Raw genomic sequence first — 24,165 nt, forward strand, 5'->3', positions numbered from 1 at the left:
CGCAACTAGGCTTCAGGACGATTCGAATACATACGTCGCTGAGATACTCCCATGTGATGCATCATGCGTCTCCATCCTCGCATGTGTCAACTCCTTTGCGGTGGCCGCGTCGATCAGAGGCGCAGCTGGCCGGGGCAACGCAGTATATGTACGCCACTGCTCGGGATGGTGTCATTCCCAATGCCTCCAATTCCAAACCCCCGCTCTGTTAAAATGAATATGAATAATCACAAAATAGTGTCGGTCAAAATAATTGTTAGTCTTCTGCTATGGTAGGCACAAGATGAGGTTGATGCTCTTTGGCTATATATTGCCCTTTCCGTGAGGGTTATTGTGATGCTTTAATTTGTTATCTATTTTTTTATTCTCTGCATTTGTTATTGTACCACGGATGGTTTTAACTGCGACAATATGATTTAGGTTTCACCAACTTGTATATAGTTTCAGGACTTGTTGGTCACTCATGCTATTACTTTCCTTAGGTATGGGCAACTTCAACGCAGTGCACCCAAACAGAAACATCAAATGTCCGTGAACATGTTTGGACGTGTTCGTCAACAGCGATATGGGAGATGGTCATCCTACTATGTGCATCAAAAGCCCGCCTCTGTTTTTTTTATATATGGAGCATTGAAAATAATTGAAAGATAGCACAAATTTTCCACAATCATGTAGTAACAAATGTTTCAATGCAATAGTTATTCATGTACAAATATTACATTTGAAAGCTTAGGATGTACATTAAGTTTTTTTAAATTCATCAACCCCAAATTCAACATACTCCTCGAAAGCATCCTTCACCTAAAGCCTGAACTTCTTCATCGGCACATGTTGTCCATCAAAATATTGTGTCCCCCTTGAGCTTCATCCATCAATGCATCAATGTGAAGTGCTTGCCCTCCAACCACTAGTGGGTAGCCATTGTTGTGTTGCATGATAGTCTTCCGAGCTGCGGCTGGATGTGTGGGTTTGTGCCGGTACAGGTGGTTTAATAGTACTATGGTAGTATACTATTACTGGTGGATGGAGTATATATAGCTTTTCTGGAGTGCATATCAGGTGATATGGGAGCTAAAATGCTCCATGCTATGATGTGTTCTTGGCCATTGGATCTCACATCCAATGGTCGCCGCAGGAGCCCCAGAAAAGTTTCAAAAGAGCCCTTCAGGAAGCCTATAATTGCGCTCTAGTCCACACCCCCCAGATGTTGACCGTTGGATGTGGGATCCAACGGCCGAGAACACATCGTAGCATGGGAGCATTTTAACTCCTGTAACACCTGATATTTTTCCAGATTTTCTGTGCGTGGCTTGTGTTTAGTTTTCTGCGGGCAGACGTGAAATACTCCTAACTAGCCCAGTCTAGTCTCCTGCTTAAGATAACCAGTCTAGGCAAGCAGGCGTGTAGACCAATGTGGCTATGGCTACTGTTGATGCCTTTGTACACCCGACTGATGCCTTGTACAAATTGATTGTCTTCTTACAGCTATGGAAGCCGCTAAGCAAACCACAGGAGACGGAGGCGATTGAGGTGCTCTCCAACAAGCTACGTTCGCACACCTAGGCACTGAGCGCCCTATGAGGCTTACCTTATGCTTGAGTCGTTTGCTTCTCCAATCGTCGGCTTGTTTTGCTTATTTCCTGTTTATTTGGCTTGTGAGCCAAGGGCCCTATGAGGCTTGTATTGAACTTTTTTTTCCTTTGTATTACTTTGGAGCTACTACCTTGTATATAACAATTTAAAGGCTTCTATTTGCTAAAGCCGGGCAAGCGCCTATTCTCTAAACAAAAAATATTGCTGACGTGTGAGCCAAGAACAACTAGCGCTATTGATTAGCCGGTCGTATTGTGTGTGTGTGTGTGTGTGTGGGGGGGGGGGGGGGGGGGGCGTACGCACATTCATCCACCCATCCATCAAAGAGCACGAGTACGCGACGTGGTATCCCCAAAAAGGTAGAGTACATGGCGTGACATACGTAGTGGTAGTAGTTGTCTCAGCATATACGAAACTACTCTACACACGGCGCTCACTCACCTGATATGTAGACAACAAGTAATCAAACGATTCTGCTGCACCTTAGCCTTGTCATAGACGGCTTGATCATCTGTTTTGTCCAACATTCGGCCAGCGACTGTCATCTGCCTAGCAGCACTCCAGCATATATGCAAGCCTGCTATGAAAAAACATGTACGAAAGCCAGCAGTATACAGCCTAGTAGAGTACTCCATCCACCTCTCCCTACCGGTACGTGACAAATACGAGCCGCGTCACCGTCACGTTAAATTGTTGTAATAAACAATAAAACTCTGAAAGATCGGTTGGATCATGGAGGCAGAGGTTGTACGGCATGTTCAGTTAAGAGCAGAAACATGTGACGTTGCCTTTGTGAGGCATGTTCCGTTCGATCCGGTGCTCCTGCGGAAAAGAGGAGGATCGCTCCCACTCTTCACCCAGCTAGTAGCATCTTCCCTGATGGAGTCAATTGCAAGAAACCACCATATTTGTGGCTAGATTTACAGGAAACTACCAAGTCGTTAATCTGTTGCAAAAAACACCGTAAAATCTCTTAACCCGTTGCAAAAAGCACTGAACAGCCGTTTAGCCTCGTTTGATCTCTTTTCCGACAGGTGGGCCCCGAAAACGCTGACGTGGCGTGCGGATAGGCAAACGGCGCCGTTAGGAACAAAACGGTCAAGACGCCGCGCCGGTCGGTCCTGTTCAGACAGTCCTCCCCGCGCCCCTGTCCTGTCTCTCGCCCCGCTCCCCTCTCCTCTCTCGCCCCTGCTCGCCGCCGGTGATGGCCACCTCGCGTGGCAGTGATGATGGCGGTGGCGGTGGTGCTGGCGATGCATCTGGTGGCAGTGGTGCTCCTGCAGATCCAACAGAGGTTTGCGGCAGTTCAAACCCATCTCAGGCTCCGCCTCTTCCACAGCCGCCGTCGCCGTCTTACTGTGTTGAGTACGCGGCGGCGAGGGCATTCGCCAAGGCCGTGAAGGAAGATCCAGAGGGGAGCCACCACTACGCATCCTCCTTCGGCGGTGTCTCGTAAGTTTTCTCTTTCCGTACCCCGATTTGGTTTCTAGGGTTCTAAGTGTATGTAGTAGGCACCGTCGCCATTATTGTTGTTGTAGGTTGTTTATGTGGTCAGACATGTAAGTGAAGTGTTTATGTAGTTCTAGGGTTCTAAGTGTATGTAGTAGGCACCTAAACATTAACTAAATTTTTAACTGAACTTTTAACTGAATTTTTAACTGAAACTGTATTTTTAACTGAATCTTTAACTTTAACTGAATTGTTTACTTGAACTGAATTGCTTTACTTGAACTGTAGATTGAATGATGAAGTGTGGGAAGTCAGATTCCATTTCCATGACAGAGATAATCTTGAAAGAAGCCTAAATGTGGATGATATCACATTTTACAATCTGATTGCACTAATAGAGCTTGAAGGATATGGGATGACAGACTTTATGTATTATGTCAGAGATCCAGGTGTTGGGGTTTCAGGTATGGAAGAACTGACAGATGATGATAAGGTGGAGGAAATGTTGGATGACCTAGTTATCAAAGGTCAGAAGGTGGTGAACATAACAGTCATCAGAAGTGATGCTCCAAGACCTAGTGATTTGAACATTGGACCAGTTTGTGAGGAGCAGGTTCCATTATCTGAAATAGGTGTGCCAGTGGTGTATGAGATAGATACAGCAGGAGTACTGTTTCCTAGCCCAACAAAGCCACAACAAGTGCCAGTGCAGGTCATTAACACACAGGAGAGTTCATTTTTGAAGCAGAAGTGTGCACCAGTACCAGAATTTGCAATGGAGGAAGACCAAGATCAAGAGCAAATTGAGCAACTGATGGAGCAGAAGAGGAATGAAGAGATTGAGAAGTTCAGGAAAAAGGGGAAAGAAAAAGAGAAATACAAGGCAGCTAAAAGAAAACTTCCAGAGCTAATGGCTGAAGATTTCACTGATAGTGACAGTGACACAGATTTACTAGCAGATGAGGATATAATTGCTAGGCTTGAGGCAATGAAGAAGCATAGAGATGATCCACTTCATCATATTGAAGGGGACACTGATGTGGATGAGCCATATGAAGCAGATGAGGAGGAGGAGGAGGAGGAGGAGGAGGAGAAGGAACCAGAGGAGGAAGAGGAGGAAGGGAGCAGCATAGGAGGAAGTAAAAGAAAGGGGCCAACTACAAGATCTCATTCTAGTTTGGATGAGATTATTGAGGAAGATTGGTTTCCTTCATCTGATGAGGAGAGCAACCCTGGTGACCTAAGTCAGGAGGACAATGATGGGGCTCAAATACCATGTGTGAAGCTTCCAGCTGATAGGAAGAGCAGGGCTAAAAAGAGGAAGCCTAGAGTTTGGTATGATGAGCAAAGGGAAAACTCAGAAAAGCAATTTATGAAGAAGCTTTGTTTCCTAGATGTGACCCAGTTCAGGAGGGCACTTCTTAATTTTCACATCTCACAAAATAGGAACCATGCCTTCCACAGGAACTGTCCAGACAGGATTATAGCTGTCTGCAAATTTGAGAATTGTCCATTTTTCATTGCAGCTTCTCAGATAGCACATGAGAAGACATTCTGTATAAAGAAACTGAACTTGCACCACAGCTGCCCAGTAGTAGGAGAGAGCACAAAAGCTATTGCTAAGTGGTTGGCACATGAATGTGAGCAACAGTTGAGGACAGACCCCAACACACCTGTCCAGACTATAATTTCAAACTTGAAGCAAAAGCATGGAATAGAGGTATCTATACATATGGCCTATAGGGCAAGAAAGCTAGCTAAAAATGTAGTCCTAGGAGATCAGAAGGCACAATATCATAGGATAAGGGATTACCTAGAAGCTGTGCTAGAAACCAATCCAGGAAGTAGATGCATTGTCACAACAAAGCATCTGAAACTACATCCAAGCAAAAACCCAAGATTCCATGGCTTGTTCATCTGCCTCAATGCTTGCAAAGAGGGTTTCCTTAATGGTTGCAGACCATTCATAGGTATGTGCACACCTACTAATTAACTAGTGACTCTACATTTATATGTGCACACCCACTAATTTGTTGGTAATCTACTTGTGATCTTGTATGATAGGTGTTGATGGTTGCTTCATAAAGTTGACAACAGGGCAGCAAATCTTGGCTGCCACTGGAAGAGATGGAAACAATAACATATTTCCCATTGCTTTTGCAATAGTGGACAAGGAAAACACAGCAAGCTGGTCTTGGTTTCTTACTCAATTAAAATATGCCATTGGTGGTGAGTCAGGCAAGTTTGGCTACTACACTATTATATCTGACAGGCAAAAGGTACTACTATCTCTACTCTAATCATTGCTTGCATTGCTTATTAATTGTCTTTGTTTATTAATTTCATACATGGCATTGTTGTAGTATTCTCAAACTGTAGTTCATTCAAACAGGGCCTTCTTACAGCCATAAACAATGTATTCCCCAATTGCAAACAAAGATTCTGCCTTAGACATATTTATCAGAACTTTCAAACTGCTGGTTTTAGAGGGGAAGAGTTGAAGAAATACATGTATCAGGCAAGTTATTCCTATACTGAGCATGGTTATGTAACTGCAATGGAAGGCATGAAAAAGGAGTGTGAGCCAGCTTGGAAATGGCTATCTAGGATACCAAAACATACATGGGCTAGGCATGCCATGGACAACAATTGCAAAACTGACTTGGTAGTGAACAATATAAGTGAAGTTTTTAACAAGATGATACTTGATGTCAGAGCCAAACCCATTAGAACTATGGTAGATGGGATCAGGACAAAGCTGTTAGTGAAGTTCAATGCAAATAGGACAAAGACTGAGACTGCTAAGTGGCAGATATGCCCAACATATGCTGAGAAGCTAGAGGAAGCAAAACATCATTCTAGGTTTTGTCAGTCTATCAAAGCTGGACCTGATCTCTTCCAGGTGACAAGTGGAGAAAGCACATATGCAGTTAACTTGTTGCTACATACATGTGGTTGTAGGAAGTGGGACATGTGTGGAGTACCTTGCAATCATGGTGTTTCTGCAATCAACAAGGCAAAACTACAGCCAGAAGATTTTGTTCATGATTTCTTCAAGAAACCAATGTATAAGGCAGCTTATAGTCCAATAGTTTTCCCTGTGCCTGGGCCTGATTTGTGGCCAAAGACTAGAACCCCTGACATTGAACCACCAGTGTTCAAAGAAAAGCCAGGAAACAAAGAGACAAAGAGGAGAAAGAGCAAGTTTGAAAAGCCAGCTCCAAAGGATACATCTAGGATGGCAACTATCACTTGTAGCAATTGCAATAGGACTGGGCATAGATACACTAGTTGCAAGCAGGCTCTTAAACCATCCCTAGCTATGAGAATGAACCAGCACCAGGTAACTATTGTTGTAGGTTTTTGTACAATTTCACATACCAGTTTCTAACATTTGTATGCTATAATTTCAGGAAAACAGGAGAGATGATACACCCAGAACTGTATCTGCTCCTGCTCCCATGCCACCAAGGAGAAGTGCTCCTTCTGTTCCTGCTGCTGCTCAAACTGCAGCTCCAGCTCCACCAGCTCCAAGGGCTCCAAGGGTATCAAGGAGAGCTCCTTCTGCTCCTGCTTCAGCTCCTAGTGCACCAAGGAGAGCTCCTTCTGCTCCTGCTGCAGCTGCTGCTCCTCCTGCTACAAGGGCAACAAAGAAAGCTAAAACTACAAGGACTGCAACTTCTACTGCTGGTGCTGGTCCAAGTTCCTCTACTGCTGGTGCTGGTCCAAGTTCCTCTACTGCTGCTGGGCCAAGAGGAAGAGACAAGTTCATCCCCCCAAGAGTTGCAGGTAGTGGAAGAGTGAGGAAGCCATCCTTTAAGATGTCTGAGTGGTTCAATTGTTCTCAAGGGAGCAGGTGAAGTTGTGTTAATTTGTGGTGAGCTGATGATGTTCAAAACATCTGCATTTTGGTTGTGATGACACCTTTCATGTAAGGTACCTAGTGGACTTGTTGGGCTATGATGAAAACTTGTGTTGCTTCTGGTTGTCATGAGTACTTTCATGTTCTAAACATGTTCTAAACATCTTTATTCTGGTTGTCATGAGTACTTTCATGTAAGGTACCTAGTGGACTTGTTGGTCTGTGGTGAGCTGATGATGTTCAAAACATCTTTATTTTGGTTGAGTACTTTCTAGTTAGTTGTGGCTCCTAATTTTCTTATTGTTTGCTAATAAGTGTGATGACCTAATTTGATCATCTAGGGTGCCTCGGCGTCGACGGCATCCACGATAACCTAATTTGATCATCTAGGGTGCCTCGGCGTCGACGGCATCCACGATAACCTAATTTGATCATCTAGGGTGCCTCGGCGTCGACGGCATCCAAGATAACCTAATTTGATCATCTAGGGTGCCTCGGCGTCGACGGCATCCATGATAACCTAATTTGATCATCTAGGGTGCCTCGGCGTCGACGGCATCCACGATAACCTAATTTGATCATCTAGGGTGCCTCGGCATCGACGGCATCCAAGATAACCTAATTTGATCATCTAGGGTGCCTCGGCGTCGACGACATCCACGATAACCTAATTTGATAATCTAGGGTGCCTCGGCGTCGACGGCATCCACGATAACCTAATTTGATCATCTAGGGTGCCTCGGCGTCGACGGCATCCACGATAACCTAATTTGATCATCTAGGGTGCCTCGGCGTCGACGGCATCCAAGATAACCTAATTTGATCATCTAGGGTGCCTCGGCGTCGACAGTATCCAACATATCCTCATTCCATCATTTAGGGTGCCATAGTTAACATCAGTGACATAGTTAACATCATACTTAACAACTCTAGTCACTAACATAGTTAACATCATACTTAACAACTCTAGTCACTAACGTAGTTAACATCATGACACCATAGTTAACATCATACTTAACAACTCTAGTTAACAACATAGTTAACATCATGACACCATAGTTAACAACATAGTTAACATCATGACACCATAGTTCAAAGCTTACAAGACATAGTTCAAGGCTACACCCTACTTCAAATACTGCAAACTGCCTCTAGTTCACACATTACAAGCCATGTGAAACTCCACATGGTCAGATTACAAATCACTCTTCATCGCAAATATCCTTGATGTCCTTCAGCTTTCTCTTGTTCTTGTCACTAGCTTTGACAAGATCAGCAATGTGAAACTCCAAATTCCTCCTCTCAGTGCTCAACTTTTCCTTCTCCTTCAAATGAGCAAACTTCAGATTCCTAATCACATTACCTTGGGCAACCTGAATGCTCTTCAACTGGTCAACCTTTTGCTTCAGTTCTTTGTTCTCAGCATCCATTGCACCCAGTTGTTCCTTCAAAGCTGAAATATTGTTGTCCAAAGGAGGAGTGATCTCCTCATGTTCACCTTGTTGGACTTCATTTTCCTTGGGAATATTGTCCTGGGCATCAAGTAGGTTGTTCACATCCTCAACAAGCTTCTCATAAGTCTCCTGTAGCTTGTTCTTCTGTGATGTGAGATTGTGGACAAGTGATGAATGTTCCAGACATGCCATCCTATTAGCACGCTGGCAATCCTCATACAAAAGCCATAGTTTGTGAAGAGCATTCTGCAGATGCTCTGGCCACTCCTCATCTACCCAATGAACAACACCACAACTGCTTGCTTCCTGCAAAACAACAAGTACAAATGCATTTACTTCCTTTTTCACTTCACTTCTATTCAGTCCAATTCAAAACAACTATAGTATACTGCACATGCACAATTCAGCTCAATTCTGAATTTATATCTGAATTTTTAACAGCATACTACACTGAATTTACTTCATTTATACCTTAATTTTTAACAGCACAATACAATTCAGTTCAATTCATTTACTTCATTTATATCTATGAACAATGCACTATGATACTTTTTAACAGCACAATTTACTTCACTCGGTCACTATGGATACCTTAATTTTATATCTTTGTACTTAATTTTTAATAGCACAATTTAATTCATTTACTTCATTTATATCACTGTGGTGTTGTTCATTTATATGTATGAACAATTCATTTACTTCACTCAGTCACTATGGTATGGTACATGACAGTACCTTTAACTAAACTACTAGGTGAACAATGAACAGTGAACATGAACAATGAACAGTGAACATGAACAATGAACAGTGCATATGAACAATTTATAGTTTCTTCACAAAATGAGCAAACTACAGATTTTTGCTAGCACTCACATCAAGTCCACAGGCAATGAACCTCCTCCCAGTGCTAATCCCTTCGAAGCAAACATGCCTCTTCGCCGGCTGGCCATGCTCACACATCACCATCACCTCATCATCAACACCAGAGTAGTTCGGGTCCTCGATTGTAGCCGGGATCTACATCAACAAAAGAAACGCACAAAATCCATCTCACGGGTTCAAATCGAGCAGGAAAAACAAAATCCCCAAACTGAAACCCTTGCTCAAAGAACCCTAGCTACGAGTACAAATCACTGACCTTGATAGGGGAGCCGCCTGAAGAGTACTCGTAGCCCGATTCCTCGCTGTCGTCGCTCCACGAAACCATGGCGGACGGCGGCCAGCTGGCTTCTCACCGACGACGACCAGAGCCAGAGAGAGGAGGCAGAGGAGAGGGGCGAGAGAGAGAGAGAGGGCGCGGGGCATCTGTCCGGCGAGCACCGACAGGACCGACCGGCGCGGCGTCTTGACCGTTTTGTTCCTAACGGCGCCGTTTGCCTGTCCGCACGCTACGTCAGCGTTTTCGGGGCCCACCTGTCGGAAAAGAGATCAAACGAGGCTAAACGGCTGTTCAGTGCTTTTTGCAACGGGTTAAGAGATTTTACGGTGTTTTTTGCAACAGATTAACGACTTGGTAGTTTACTGCAAACCTAGCCACAAATGTGGTGGTTTCTTGCAATTGACTCTCCCTGACGCGACCCGACGCGGCTATGGATGGATCGCATGGATGCCCCAATGCTATGCAGCCTGCCATTCCAGGTCGTTCGGGGTGAGCGTGTCGATCGATTGGAGACACGGCCGTTTGGGCGACGTACGCCACTGCTCCCTCAGGATGCCGGAGGAGTGTGTGGCATCGGAGCCAAGTTGAATGCGCGGGAGCCTCTTGGCTCGCTTCCTTTGGAAGGACGGGTCAAAAGGTCTCTGTGGTTCAATCAATGATCTCACGAGAAACGTATTGTTGTTATATGTACACTGGCATATATGTGCACACAATGGGTGTTCTTTCTGATACCTTCAGTTTCGATCATCTCAATAAGATTAACAATCATGGGCCATCGTATTTGTTTAAGTCGCAGATAATTCGTAGTATATCTGTGTGCCCAAGCCACAAACACATCCATTTCCTACACTGAAATTACAGACAGTGATACAGGACGAGGTGGGTAATGCATTTCCCCAAGGATGCATCAAACTACTAGTTTTGGTACTACAAAACTTGGACTGTTAAGGATGCTCAACATCTGCATCTGAGAGAATCGGGGTGAACTGCACCAGCATGGGCAAAGGAAAAAACTAGTCTGTACAAGATGAGCAGTAAGCCTTGGTTTATAGATTCTTCTCTTCGATGTGTTTGATTCCTGACCGAGTTCTGACCCAAGGTGAGTTGTAGGGGCAAAATTGGATGCAGAGGCTCCAGAGCATCTATAAGAGAGCAATCCAAATGCCTTGGGAGATACATTCGTGGAAGTGTCATTCCTAATGCCTCCAAATCCTACCATATCATGGTTCTCTCGGTGTTATGATGGACGTGGATATCCAAAACATGATGTCGGCCAAAATAATTGTGAGTCCTCTCGTGTACTGGCCATAACAATGGGGTCGATACTTATTGCGCAGCTTATATCACCTCTCTATAAGCCTGATATGTAACACTCTAATTTTCTACCTATCTTTCGATTCTCTGCATTTGTTATTCTACTAAACAACTTTAATTGTGACAATAATTTAGTTTCACCGACTCATACAAAGGTCATCACTTACCTTGGGTAAGTTGCCGGAAAGTCCTTTCTTCTTTACATTCATAGCTCGGATTGTTAAGGATTCTAAGGACATGTGCTCGTCAGAGCATCAACCTTGAGCATTGCATGCACCTTTTTCTGTGTGTGTTTAGTGTGCTCTATCGGATGAAGTATCTAGATGGTACACTATTTTTGTGTACTAAGTAATGGAGATTATAATACACTTGTTTCCGTGTGTTATCAGCATGCTTTATCAGATGAAGTATCTAGATGGTACACTATTTTGTGTACTAAGTAATGGAAATTATAATTCATCTTTTTTTGTGTGTCATCGGCGTGCTCTATCAGTAGTAGCAGATGAAGTATGTAGATGTTATGCTATTTTCATGAATTAATTCATGAAAGATTATATCATTATAGGATGCTCTCCGTGGATCAATAATTTTGATGGGGGACACACATTGGTAGAGGTGGACGTAGGACAGTTTACATAGGAATATTGTCAAACCAGCAACTGGTTGCTATCAAGAAATCAAAATATATTGCACGAAGCGAGATCAAGGGTTTCATAGATGAGGTAGCCATCCTCTTTTCGATAAACCATCATAACTGGAATATTGCCTTAAGAGTGAAGTTACATTCTTAGTCTACGAATCCATTTCAAATTTGATCCTTTTGCATGATCTCCATGTTTTTTGAACTGTCATCATCTCCATGTTGATGGTCCCTGGAACTGATACCCCGAAAAGATCGTCTTAACATTACAATGAATTGGGCCATGGGGAGGGAGGGCATCCCCCTGTGTTCGCCCGTACCAGTACAATATTTTGTACTATTTCTGTATTAACCCAGTTTGTATCAAATGGTAAAAAAACACCCATTCGTTTTGTTCCATGTTTTATTTCCTTCCCTTATGTAAGGAGCCACAATTTTGGCTAGACTTTGCCTTAAACACTATCAAATAGCTAGCCTTAGCTGCTATGATGAACACACTAGAGCTCACCACATCGACATGGCAATCAACTTTTTTCTTGGTTATTGATATTCGTAGCAACCGCTGGCTTGGCACCTCCGGTGGCAAGTGAAACCCAAAAACGACCTACAAATTCTTACTAGAAACCGAAAGCCAGGAATCGTGTTTATCAATGTATAACATTGTCCCTACAATGTTTCCTTCATCAGGCGCGGTTCATCACACATCATTGTCATGCGTCATCCGGATAGAGAGCTCGAATACTAATCATTTAGAAGGAATTTTCCATCGAGTGTTTTTTCATTCCCCCTGCTCTCCCTTCTGCCCCCGTTGGGAGTCGCCAGGGCATCATACATGAATTCTCCAATGAGTATGATTCTTCCTTTTGTGATATATGTAGAGAGACAGAGCAACGATACTTTTATCACTTCCAAATGTTGTGTATATGTGTTATGTGCATATTGTGTATTGGGTCCGTCTCCTAGCTTTTTGTATAGTTGAGGTCCGTGGCCCATTTTTGTACATCATATATACGTGCCTATGCACGAGAGCAATACATCGTGCAATCATAATCTCATACATGGTATCAGTTTCTTAGATTTCTTTCTCGCATCCGCCGCCGCCGCCACCCAGCCGCCGCCGCTGCCCGCGCGCCTCCCCGCGCCGGCCGTCGCAGCCGCCACCCCGCCGCCGCCGCTCGCGCGCCCTCCGCGCCGGCTCCAGCCGCCGCCGCTGCCGCGCTCCTCCGCGTCGGTCGCCACTCGCTAGCCGCTAGCCCGCCCGCCCTCGCTCGCGCGCCCGCATCACTGGCCGCTGCTGCCGCGCGCCCGCATAGCTGCACGTCCGCATCGCTGCTGCCGCTCTATCGGCTGTACAAGCTAGCCGCGCGCGTATCGCTGCTACGCGCCTGCATCGCATCTCGCCTCGCTCGATCGCTAGCATCGCTGCTGCGCGCCCGCATCGCATCGCTGCTAGCTTGTACTATACGTGCTTGTACAGCTGATCGATCGCTAGCTTTGTCTAGCTAGCTTCACGTCCAGGAAATCCATCCAACAGCCTGGTTCTATACGTGGTGATTCACAGCTAGTACGTACGCATGTGTCTCTCGACCAAAAGCATCGGTCGGCGAATCCGGTCGCCCGCCAGCCCCGATGACATCCTCTGCCGTCCCGCCGCTGGCGCCCTCTGGCGCGGCTCCGCCGCCGGCGCCCTACGACGCGGCCACCACCTACGGCGCGTCCGGGGTCGCCCCGCCAGCCCGTCCCGACTTGCCGCCCGGCTAGGCTAAGCTGCCGGCGCCGACTCTGCCTGTCGATCCTTTGCTGTTGTGCGAGGCATTCGACGCGTCCGTTTACAGGGCTACGGGGTACTGGTGAGGGTCGTCAGCAGGCCAGCAGGTTTTTCCGGCGGGCCATCCGGCCTACCAGGCACCGCAGTTGCAGTCAGGGCTGTTTCCCATACCGTCTGGAGAGTACCCTTCGCCGAGCGGCGGCTACGGCCTCCCCATGGCGTCTCCGCCCCCCTCGCCGGCCCTGCCGCCGGCGCCCTGGGACCCGGTGCTCCTTCCCGCACTGCATGCCGCTCCTACGCCGAACAACCACACTGGAGGTGATGATTGGTACATGGACACCGGGACTCACATGTTTGCTCATCCTGATAATCTTGCCTCCTTCACTCCCGTCACCACCGACCGCCGCATCATTGTCGGCGACAGTTCCACACTCCCTATCACACATGTCGGGCACACTTCTTTTCCTTCTAATTCCATGCCTATTACTTTGTCTAACATACTTGTGTCACCTCATCTTATTAAGAACTTTGTTTTCGTTCGTTGTTTAACTCGTGATAATCCTGTTACTGTTGAATTTGACGAGCTTGGGTTTTGTGTCAAGGAAGTTCGAACCAGAATGGTACTTCACCGATTTGACAGCCTCGACGAGCTCTATCCGGTGCATTCACCGTCCAACTCCAACCACCGCACAGGTTGCTCTCTCCGCCGGCGTTGATCTCTGGCACACTCGTTTGGGTCATCCCAATCCCGTCACACTTCGTCATATTCTTAGGAGTTTCAGCTTCAGTTGTCATAAGATAGAGGATCACACCTGTCATGCCTGTCGCGTCGGCAAACATGTTCGCCTCCCGTTTAATAACTCCATCACCATAGCTTCTTTTTCTTTTCAGTTGATTCATAGCGATGTGTGGACCTCTCCGGTTCCTAGTAATTTGGGCTATTTATATTATCTGGTTATCCTTGATGATTATTCTCATTATGTGTGGACTTTTCCTTTTCGCAGAAAGTCGGATGCACTCTCCACTTTGACGGCTTTTACTCCTATGTCAGCACGCAGTTTGGGCGTCCCATCCTTGCTCTTCAGACTGACAATGGAAAAGAGTTCGACAACCTTGCTTTCCGCACTTTTCTGTCGCACCACGGCACAATTTTTCGTCTCACATGCCCGTATACTTCCCAGCAGAACGGTCGAGCCGAACGCGTCCTTCGCACTCTGAACGACTGCGTTCGCACGCTCCTGTTACATGCTAATGTGCCGCCCCGTTTCTAGCCGGACGCACTCGCTACTGCTTCTCTTCTCCTTAACCTTCGCCCTTGCCGCCCACGGTGGAACTATGCACCTCACCATCCTCTCTTCGGTACGCCCCCATCTTATGATGGCTTGCGTATTTTCGGGTGCCTTTGCTATCAGCACTGCCGACTCCGCTCCTCACAAACTCGCACCTCGTTCTGTCGCTTGCATCTTCATCGGCTACCCCTCCAACTCCAAGGGATATCGGTGCTACGATCCCGTCTCCCATCGTGTGTTCACTTCCCGGCACGTTTACTTTGATGAGCATGTGTTTCCGTTTCACCAGGTACCCCTGGCTATTCCTCCCGCACCGGTGACGCGGGCTCCTCGATGCCTCTCCCAGGGCGCTCGCGCGCCTCTCTTGGCCCGCCCCTGGCTTTGAGGCGCGCCCCCCGCATGCGGCGCCTCCTACAGCCGCGGCGCTGGCACCCCCGGCGTTCCCGACGTTGGCGCCCACGGCCCCCGCGGCCCCCTCGGCACCCACGCCCCCCCCCCCCGGCGCCCCCGGCGCCTGTGGCCGGTCCGGTCACCCGCGCCCGTACGGGCGTTTTTCGCCCGAGCTCGCGCTACGCCGCGGATGACTACGTCCATGCGGTGTCCATCTCTGAGCCGTCGCCATTGCCGTCCTCCGTTCGAGCCGCTCTTCGTGACCCGCTCTGGATGGCTGCAATGCAAGAGGAGTTTGATGCCCTGTTGCGCAACCGGACGTGGCAGCTTGTTCCCCGTCCCCTGCACGCCAACGTGATTACTAGGAAGTGGGTCTTCAAACACAAGCTCTGTCCTGATGGTACCCTTGATCGCTATAAAGCGCGATGGGTCGTTCGTGGCTTCTGACAGCGTGCTGGCATCGACTTCACCGACACCTTCGCTCCGGTGGTCAAGACCGGCACGATACGCACGGTTCTTCACCTTGCGGTCTCCCGTGCTTGGCCGATGCACCAGATGGACGACTCCAACGCCTTCCTCCATGGTCACCTCGAGGAGCAGGTCTTCTACCAGCAGCCCACCGGGTTTGTTGACCCGGCGCTTCCCGACCACGTGTGCCTGCTCTTGCGGTCCTTGTACGGACTTAAGCAGGCTCCGCGCGCTTGGTACCAGCGCATCGCGGCATTTCTCCACCAGCTTGGGTTCCGCTCTACCCGCTCGGACGCCTCGCTCTTCGTCTATCATCATGGCGCTTACACGACCTACTTGCTACTCTATGTCGACGACATCATCCTGACGGCATGTACGGCTGGTCTCCTCAGTCAGCTCACGGCTCGTCTTCGTGCTGAGTTCGCCATCAAGGACTTGGGTCATTTGCACTACTTCCTCGGTGTCGAGGTGGTGCGCCGTCCGGATGGCTTGTTCCTTCATCAGCGAAAGTACGCTCATGAGCTCCTGGAGCGCGCCGCATGCTTAACTGCAAGCCCGCCGCCACGCCTGTTGATACGAAGGCCAAGCTTTCTGCCACGGATGGTTCTCCTGCTTCGGATGCTGCTTTCTATCGGTCTATCGTTGGTGCTCTCCAGTACCTCACTCTGACTCGACCGGAGATTCAGTATGCCATGCAGCAGGTGTGTCTTCATATGCATGCCCCCCGAGATGTTCACTGGGCTGCTGTCAAGCGGATTCTCCGCTATGTCTGTGGCACTATGGATCTTGGCGTCACGCTTCACGCCTTCGCCGACACCGCCCTCACCGCCTACTCTGATGCAGACTGGGCGGGCTGCCCTGACACTCGTTGCTCTTCCTCGGGCTATTGTGTCTACCTTGGACCTTCCTTATCTCGTGGTCGTCCAAGCGGCAGCCTACGGTCTCTCGTTCCAGTGCTGAGGCTGAGTATCGTGCGGTGGCCAACGCCGTCGCCGAGTGTTCGTGGCTTCGCCAACTGCTTCAGGAGCTCTCTTGCCCTGTTGACCGTGCCACGGTGGTCTACTGCGACAACGTCTCGGCGGTCTACCTCTCCGCTAACCCGGTGCATCATCGACGGACCAATCATATTGAGTTGGATATTCATTTTGTTCGGGAACAGGTGGCCCTTGGCCATATTCGTGTTTTACACGTCCGTACTTACCAACAATTTGCAGATATCATGACCAAGGGCTTGCCTACGGCGTCATTTGAGGAGTTCCGGTCCAGTCTTTGCGTCAGTCGTGGTGCCGCTTCGACTGCGCGCGCGCGGGGGGGGGGGGGGGTGGGGTGGTCGAGTATATGTGTTATGTGCATATTGTGTATTGGGCCCGCCTCCTAGTTCCTTGTATAGTTGAGGTCCGTGGCCCACCTTTGTACATCATATGTAAGTGCCTTTGCACGAGAGCAATACATCGTGCAATCATAATCTCATACATCAAATACACCCATGAAAATGACCAGTTTTCTAACTTTTGCACGAGATTATGCAAGTGTTGCTAGTTGAGAATCATCCTTCGAGGAGGATTTTCTATCCATAATTACCATGGAACCGTTTGAGGTTTGCACAGTGTGGAAGTTCCCAAAAAATATGGAAAAAATGGTAACACTAGGACTATAATGTAAGATGATCTATTGAAGGGATTGGAAAAATATGACTGTATGTGCTCTGGACAAACAAAACAAATAGTTGATTATATACATGTCCCAGTGAGCTAAAATGATTTTTTTAAGGCATATAAACGCATATTTTAACAATCACTCTGTTGGATCATCTTATACCATTGGCATGATGTTCCACTATTTGTTTCATTTTTAGAACTTTTAAACTATTCAAACCATAAAGAGCCTTAACAAGTTATCTAGACACCATTGATCATGCAATTTTACCTATGGTACAATATGCGGCAAATATAAGTACAACACAATAGTTTTTCATGCATCATGCATGATTACATGTTGGGTGATTCTTGTCTATGATAGAGATGATAGTTACGCATGTTTACTGGATCGACCGATCCACTCGTCACACAGTGGACAGTGCACCAAGCGGGGCATCACGTCAGCTGTAGGCGATCGACGTCGTCCACCACAATATGCAGTTCTGCACGACAAAGATCGCTGCAGAAACGTCGTCCCCAGCTCGTACCGCCGCCCCTATGTGCATGGATAGGCTTCAAGCTCCAAAGCAAGCCAGACAGTACTGATTGGCCCCACCTCGATCTGTTCCAAGCCCAGCAGCTAACTGCAGCCGCACTTTAATCACCATACGAGCCCGTCTGGAGGATATCAAGACATGATGTATCAACGTCGTTCTCCAACCTTTTTCCCCCGTATAATTTAGTTGGCAGCGGGCCTTTCCAACTAGTATAATTACATGCTGGATGGGAGTAAATAACAATATGACATGGCATGGAAATCAATCAATGAAAGGGATGGTAAAAGAGGTGGGTCAGTCAAAAGATGACCAACACTAAAAGGCTGCACAGAGGAATGGATGAAGTATATGTCATTGCGTACGTAGTGCTCTGGAATTATCCTGTATTATCCATAGACATACTATATATCTGTATGACATGTCTGTGAGCGTCCTTGGATGGGTACCAGCTAGCTACTGTGTACGCCGTGGAAATAGGTGTTGCCTTTTCCGGGGCAGACTCGGTCTGTTCCGACCCGGTCCGCTTATATGCCCCTATGGATGAAGAAGTATCGTTCTCACCCTCACCGGGCTAGCAGCATGTACCCCAACACGACGCAACTAGGCTCAAGGACGAGTCAAGCGCATGTGTCGCAGAGATATTCCCATGCGATGTGTCCAGTGCCACCGGAGGCTGCCGTGTCAACTCCTTTGCGGTGGCCGTGTCGATTGGAGGTGCAACTGGCTGGGGCAAGGCGATGTATGTGTGCCACTACTCGGGATGTTGTGCGATTGCGTCCCGCCAGTAAATGTGCCATTCCTGATACCTCCAATTCCAAACCCCAACTCCATTAAGATGGATACGGATAATCATAAAAGGGTGTCCGTCAAAATAATTGTTAGTCTTCTACTATGGTAGGCACAAAATGAGGTCGATGCTTTTTGGCTATATATCATCTTTTCCGTGAGGGTGATATGTGATGCTTTAGTTTGCTATCTACTTTTTGATTCTCTGCATTTATTATTGTACCATGGATGGTTTTAATCGTGACAGTATAATTTAGGTTTCACCAACTCGTATAAAGTTTCAAAACTTGTTGGTTACTCATGCTATTACTTTCCATAGGTATGGGCAACTTCAACGTGGTGCATCCAAACGGAAACATCAAATATCCGTGAACGCGTTTGGACGTGTCCGTGGACAGCGATAGGGGAGCCGACCATCCAACTGTGTGCACAAAAGTCCGCCCTTGTTTTTTTATATACAGAGCATTGAAAATAATTCAAAGATAGCACAAATTTTTCATAATCATGCAGTGCAAATATTTCAATGCCGTAATAATTCTTTTTTTTTTTGCAGTTGAAATTTGTATTACTCAAGTGGTAGCAAAGCTATTGTCTGAAGTACAAAGATCAATAACCTCTGACAAGCCAGAGTTCAACCAAACGACAGTTCGTCCTTCACTTCTAGCATACTTAGCTAAAAAGTCACTAACATTGTTTTGATTACGATTAATATGCGTGAAATGAGTCATCCAGAGACTCCTCAAATGCTTGATCACCCGTACCAAAGAGGCAAAAATTGATCTATCTATTGCTTCATCAGTTATCAGGTTGACAGTTGCTAAGGAGTCCATCTCCACAAAAATGGGAAGCTCCGTTCTTTGGATAGCAATTGATAGGCCTTCCATGCAAGCACTAAGCTCCGACTCCAAAGCATTTCTACATGAGAAGAGTTCCCTGCATGATGAGAAAATAATGTTGCCCTCATTATCACGGAGTACCATGCCTGCACCTGCTCTACCATCTGTTGACCACGACCCGTCAGTATTCAATTTAGTCCATCCCGCCGGCGGCAAAACCCAAGGAACGGTTGGTCCAGGGGCCATAGTCGTATGTGTGATACCAATGTTTTTATAGGATATAACTTTCTTTCCTTTCCTTTGGTCAAAATCTGAATTCTAGAGCATGAATAGTGACTCCAAGTAGCTTGACAAGTATCCCTTGGACACCTCCATGGGCAGCAGAAGCTTTCCATGCGTAACTTCATTCCGATTGTGCCAAATCCGCCATATTGTCATCAATAGCATACATCTGTCAATCTCAGGTAGAGGGGATAGGGTCTGAAGAAGCCATTCAACACCTGAGTTCTGAACCTCTAATAACTTCGGCAGTCTCCATATGGATGTCATAGTATTCCAGAATTGTACTGCAAGGGGACATCGACAGAGAGCATGGAACATATCTTCTATTTCTTGTCCACAGACTGGGCAAGTTCTTGATATCTCAAGGCCTCTTTTATGCTTATTGTGCCATGTGGGCAGCGAATTCACCGCTGTGCACCAAGCAAAGTTTTTAACAGTCGGGGGGACATGGATTTTCCAAATAATTCGCCAGCAAGTGCGGTGACATCAGGAGTAGTGCTCGAGGATTCTGCAGTTAGTCGACATGATTCATCAAACGCCAAATTGTAACCCAACTTAACTAAGAAGACACCACTTTTTGCAGGGCCCCAAGCAAGCACATAATCACCAGTTCTTGGGCATGCTCGAATTTTTAGAATTTCCATTACGTCGCACGCAAGAAGGAAGCCTGCAGCAAGTTTAGGTTCCAGGAACCATTATCATTCAGTAGTTGATTAACATACCGAAATCTGCATAATCCCTGTGATGATACTGGTTTATACAAGAAGGGCCGAGGAATCCAACTATCCCGCCATATTCTAATGCTTCGTCCATTTCCAACCCTCCATATCAAACCTTTCTTGAGAAGATCAAGACCATGGCTAATTGCTGTCCATGTGGAGGACGAATTACCTGAGAAGACAGTATCTTCGAGCTTGCCGTTTGGATAGTATTTGGTTTTCAAGAGTCTCGCACACAAACTCTCTGGCCTAGTCAACAATCTCCACGCTTGACACGCTAAGAGGGATTGATTAAACATGTGAAAGTCTCGAAAGCCGACGCCACTCTTACATTTAGGTTGCTAAAGCTTCTTCCAAGATTTCCAATGAACCTTACATTTACCTTTCGAAGCTTCCCAATAAAAATTTCTAACCATGCCTGTCAGATCATCACACACTGAATAAGGTAGTTTAAAGACCCCCATGATAAAAACTGGTACTGCTTCGGCAACTGACTTGATCAAAACTTCCCTACTAGGTTGTGCTAGATGGCCATCCCCCCCACTGAATCAAACGTTTCATAAGGTGTGCTTGTAGGTTTTGAAATCTGCCTTTTGACATCCTACCATTAGGCGTTGGGAGCCCAAGGTACTTTTCTTCAAAACTTGCATTTAACACCTCCCTGACATCATCCTGAGAATTAACCGGGCATACTTCCCCAAACATAAATATTACATCCGAAAGCCTAGCATGTTCAACATTTTTTTTCAAATTCATCGATTCCGAATTCAATCTACTCCTCGAAAGCGGCCTTCATCTCAAGCTTGAACTTTTTAATCGGCGCATGTTGTTCATCCAAATGTTGTGCTCTTTGAGCTTCATCCAATAATGCATCAATGTGAAGTGATTGCCTCCAACCACCAGTGGGTAGTTGTTGGTGTGTTGCATGCTGGTCTTCCGAGCTGTTGATGGATGGGTGGATCGTTGCCAGCAATAATGACGTAGCAGGCAATGAAATAGAAATGTACTACTATTGGTGGCTGGAGTATGTATAGCTTTTTTGTGTGTGGTTTGTGTTTAGTTTTCTGTGGACAGCGACAAAAAATACTCCTATCTAACCTAGTGTGTTCTCCTGTGTAAGAGCATCTACAACCGGACTTGGCAAATCCGGTACCCTTTACGCCCGCGGGCACGTCCGGAGCGTCCACGGATAGCGCCCGTCGGCCCCTCATATGTCGCGTCGCACATCCACATACCTCAAATTCCGATCCTTAAATCCATGCGAGCCATGCCAGTAATTTTGTCAGTTCCGAATACACCCATAAAAATGTCCAGTTTTCTAACTTTGCACGAGATTATGCCAGTGTCGCAACTTGAGAATTATCATTCGAGGAGGATTTCCTATCAATAATTACCATAGAACCATTTGAGGTTTGCACGATGTGGAAGTTCCCAAAAAATATGAAAAAAAGGTAAGGACTATAATGAACCTTACGTTTGATGTTTGCCAAGATTGGAAAAATATGACTGTATGTGCTCTGGACAGAGAAAACAAATAGTTGATTATATATATGTCATAGTGAGCTAAAATGATTGCTTTTTTTCGAAGGCATATAAATGCATATTTTAACAATCACTCTGTTGGATCATCTTATATCGTTGGCGTGATGTTCCACTATTTGTTTCATTTTAGAACTTTTAAACTATTCAAACCATAAAGAGCCTTAACATTGATCATGCAATTTTACCTATCGTATAGTATGTGTTAAACATAAGTACAAAATAATAGTTTGTCATGCATCATGCATGATTACATGTTAGGTGATTCTTTTCTATGGATAGAGATGATAGTTACGCATGTTTACTGGATCGACCGATCCACTTGTCACACAGTGGACAATGCGCCAAGCGGGGGTCAATAGCTCCTGTGCGACATCTTTCGTGGGAATTGGAAGGAGTGAGACGTTGTTCGACAGAATGGCTTTGGTGCGACACTTCTGAGCGAGTAAATAGCCCAGACACGATATGGCCCTTAAGCTGAACCGATGCCCTCATTAGCTGTTATGGGCTGGACCAACAACTTATCCAGGTAAGCGCAGGACCCACCACTTGTCCAGTAAACGCGGGACCCACCTCTTCGTAGCTAGAAGAGACGACCACCCGTGCCCGTCTACCCGCCGCCGCCCATTGCTTCCCCTTTCCCCATTCTTCCTCTTCTTTGACGACCTAGTGCGGTCCACCTCCTCCACCACGCACTCAAAATGGCGTCAGTATGGTCCAGTGCCGCTCACAAGGTGCCCTGACTGCCCACGCCCAGAGCCTCTAAAACGGTGGGTCAGTAGGACTGATGAGAATGGAAATCTTGGGCGGGAATTTGTGAAGTGCTTGAGCAAAACAATGGCAGGAAGGGATGGCAAGGTTAGATCTCAGTTCTTAGCCCATTCTTTCACTGCCGTTTGCTCTGATTTCTCCATATTTTGTTTTTTCCCTCGAATTTGGATTTTAGGGTTCATGTTGTTGTTTTCAGACCCTGAAGAAATGCACACATTTCGAGTGGATGGACGATTATGTTGAGAGGATTCAGTTCGAGGGCTACATTTATTCGAGCGGGCCCGCAACCTGGGAGCTCAATTTGGGCGGGGTGCCGTAGATGGAGAATTTGGGGAGCTCGGACAGAGCGGCGGGAGAGTTGTGCCGATGGCGAGGTATGCGCGCAGTGCTGAACTGCACTTGGAGACTGAACTGACCGAGGAACTGAAGAAGATCAAGAAAAATCAAATGGAGATGATCGATTTGCAAAAGCAAGCAAATATCATGGCGGGGGGGGGGGTTCTATTGTTGTGTCATTGCTCTGTTTTTGTTTTACTTGTTGTTCATCCGTCATTAGAGGGGGCATTTAGGTCAGTCAGGGCAGAGGATGCGATCTGTGCGCCATGCCAAGTTCATGTAACTGAATCGAAGCAGAAATATTCAGTGTTCATGCTCTGTTCTTGTTCTTCAGTTAACAGAGTGCACCCCCCCCCCCCCCCCCAATTCAGTTTCTAGTAAAAAAACTTGCTGCTGAATAGATATTGGGCCGTGAGAAAATAACCAGGCTCAAATAGAGACCAGCCCATCCGCGTAGGGGCACCAGCCCTGTTTTATAGCATAGAGGCACCCATGTTTAGAAAAAAATGCTTCGATTAAAACCTCAAAATAAAATGTTGCTTGGGCAAATAAACCTTTAACAAACATATACTTCCTTACTTGTTTTTACTTTGGCCAAATTCTTCTGTCGAATAAATGTTGGGCCGTATGTATTGTAACTTTTTTTTGTTTTTCTTTACATATTTGTTGCTTGTCCATTATTGTTTTGTGATTGTTTTTATGCATGTCTACGGTTCCATGAAACCCAAACGGTTCCATGAAACCCAAATTAAATGGGGATATGTGAAAGCCTCAGAAATCATTTTTGGAAATGATCATGTTAAAATTCGCTTCAAATAGGTCCAAGAAAATGTTCCTGTTTTGCTCTGAAAATATTGGCCAGAGGTAGAATTCAAACCAATATTTTTAGGAGCACAGAAATATTTATTTTGGGCATTTGAGTTAATCCAATAATTATTTGCACAAATAAAATTGCACCCTACACCTACTAGCTAGGGTGGCCCTATTAGCCAGGGCCTAGATACATGCATGCCCACATGCAGCACACCAATATATGATTTTTTCTTTTGCAAAAAAAATTTGGTACCCATACACTTGCATGTCCATAGTGGAATCTTCCTTGTATTAGTAGCACATAGATCAACTAGATAGAACATCAAGCACATATATCAATTGACCAATATCAACTAGATAGAAAAAACAAAAACTAGATAGAACACATTCTGAGTATGTGATTTGCATGTCCATGGTTTGGGTCATGACCCATGAATTGGCCAACATTGTGAAGAAGTTTTGTGTGGTGAATGGGGTGTAGCAACACAGGGCAACACACAAAT

General features: G+C 46.2%; 1 protein-coding gene across 1 annotated transcript; it reads right to left on the reverse strand.

Annotated features, from left to right (window-relative positions):
- Positions 1 to 8,106: 8,106 nt before the first annotated feature.
- Positions 8,107 to 9,586, reverse strand: LOC123142496 (uncharacterized). Its single transcript, XM_044561389.1, has 3 exons — positions 9,497 to 9,586; positions 9,232 to 9,375; positions 8,107 to 8,664 (listed from the first exon to the last, which is right to left on the reverse strand). The coding sequence occupies exons 1-3, from the start codon at positions 9,563 to 9,565 to the stop codon at positions 8,107 to 8,109; spliced, it is 771 nt and encodes a 256-aa protein (XP_044417324.1). The 5' UTR covers positions 9,566 to 9,586.
- Positions 9,587 to 24,165: the final 14,579 nt, after the last annotated feature.

This window comes from Triticum aestivum, chromosome 6D, assembly GCF_018294505.1.
Source record: "Triticum aestivum cultivar Chinese Spring chromosome 6D, IWGSC CS RefSeq v2.1, whole genome shotgun sequence".
Classification (NCBI taxonomy): Eukaryota; Viridiplantae; Streptophyta; class Magnoliopsida; order Poales; family Poaceae; genus Triticum; species Triticum aestivum.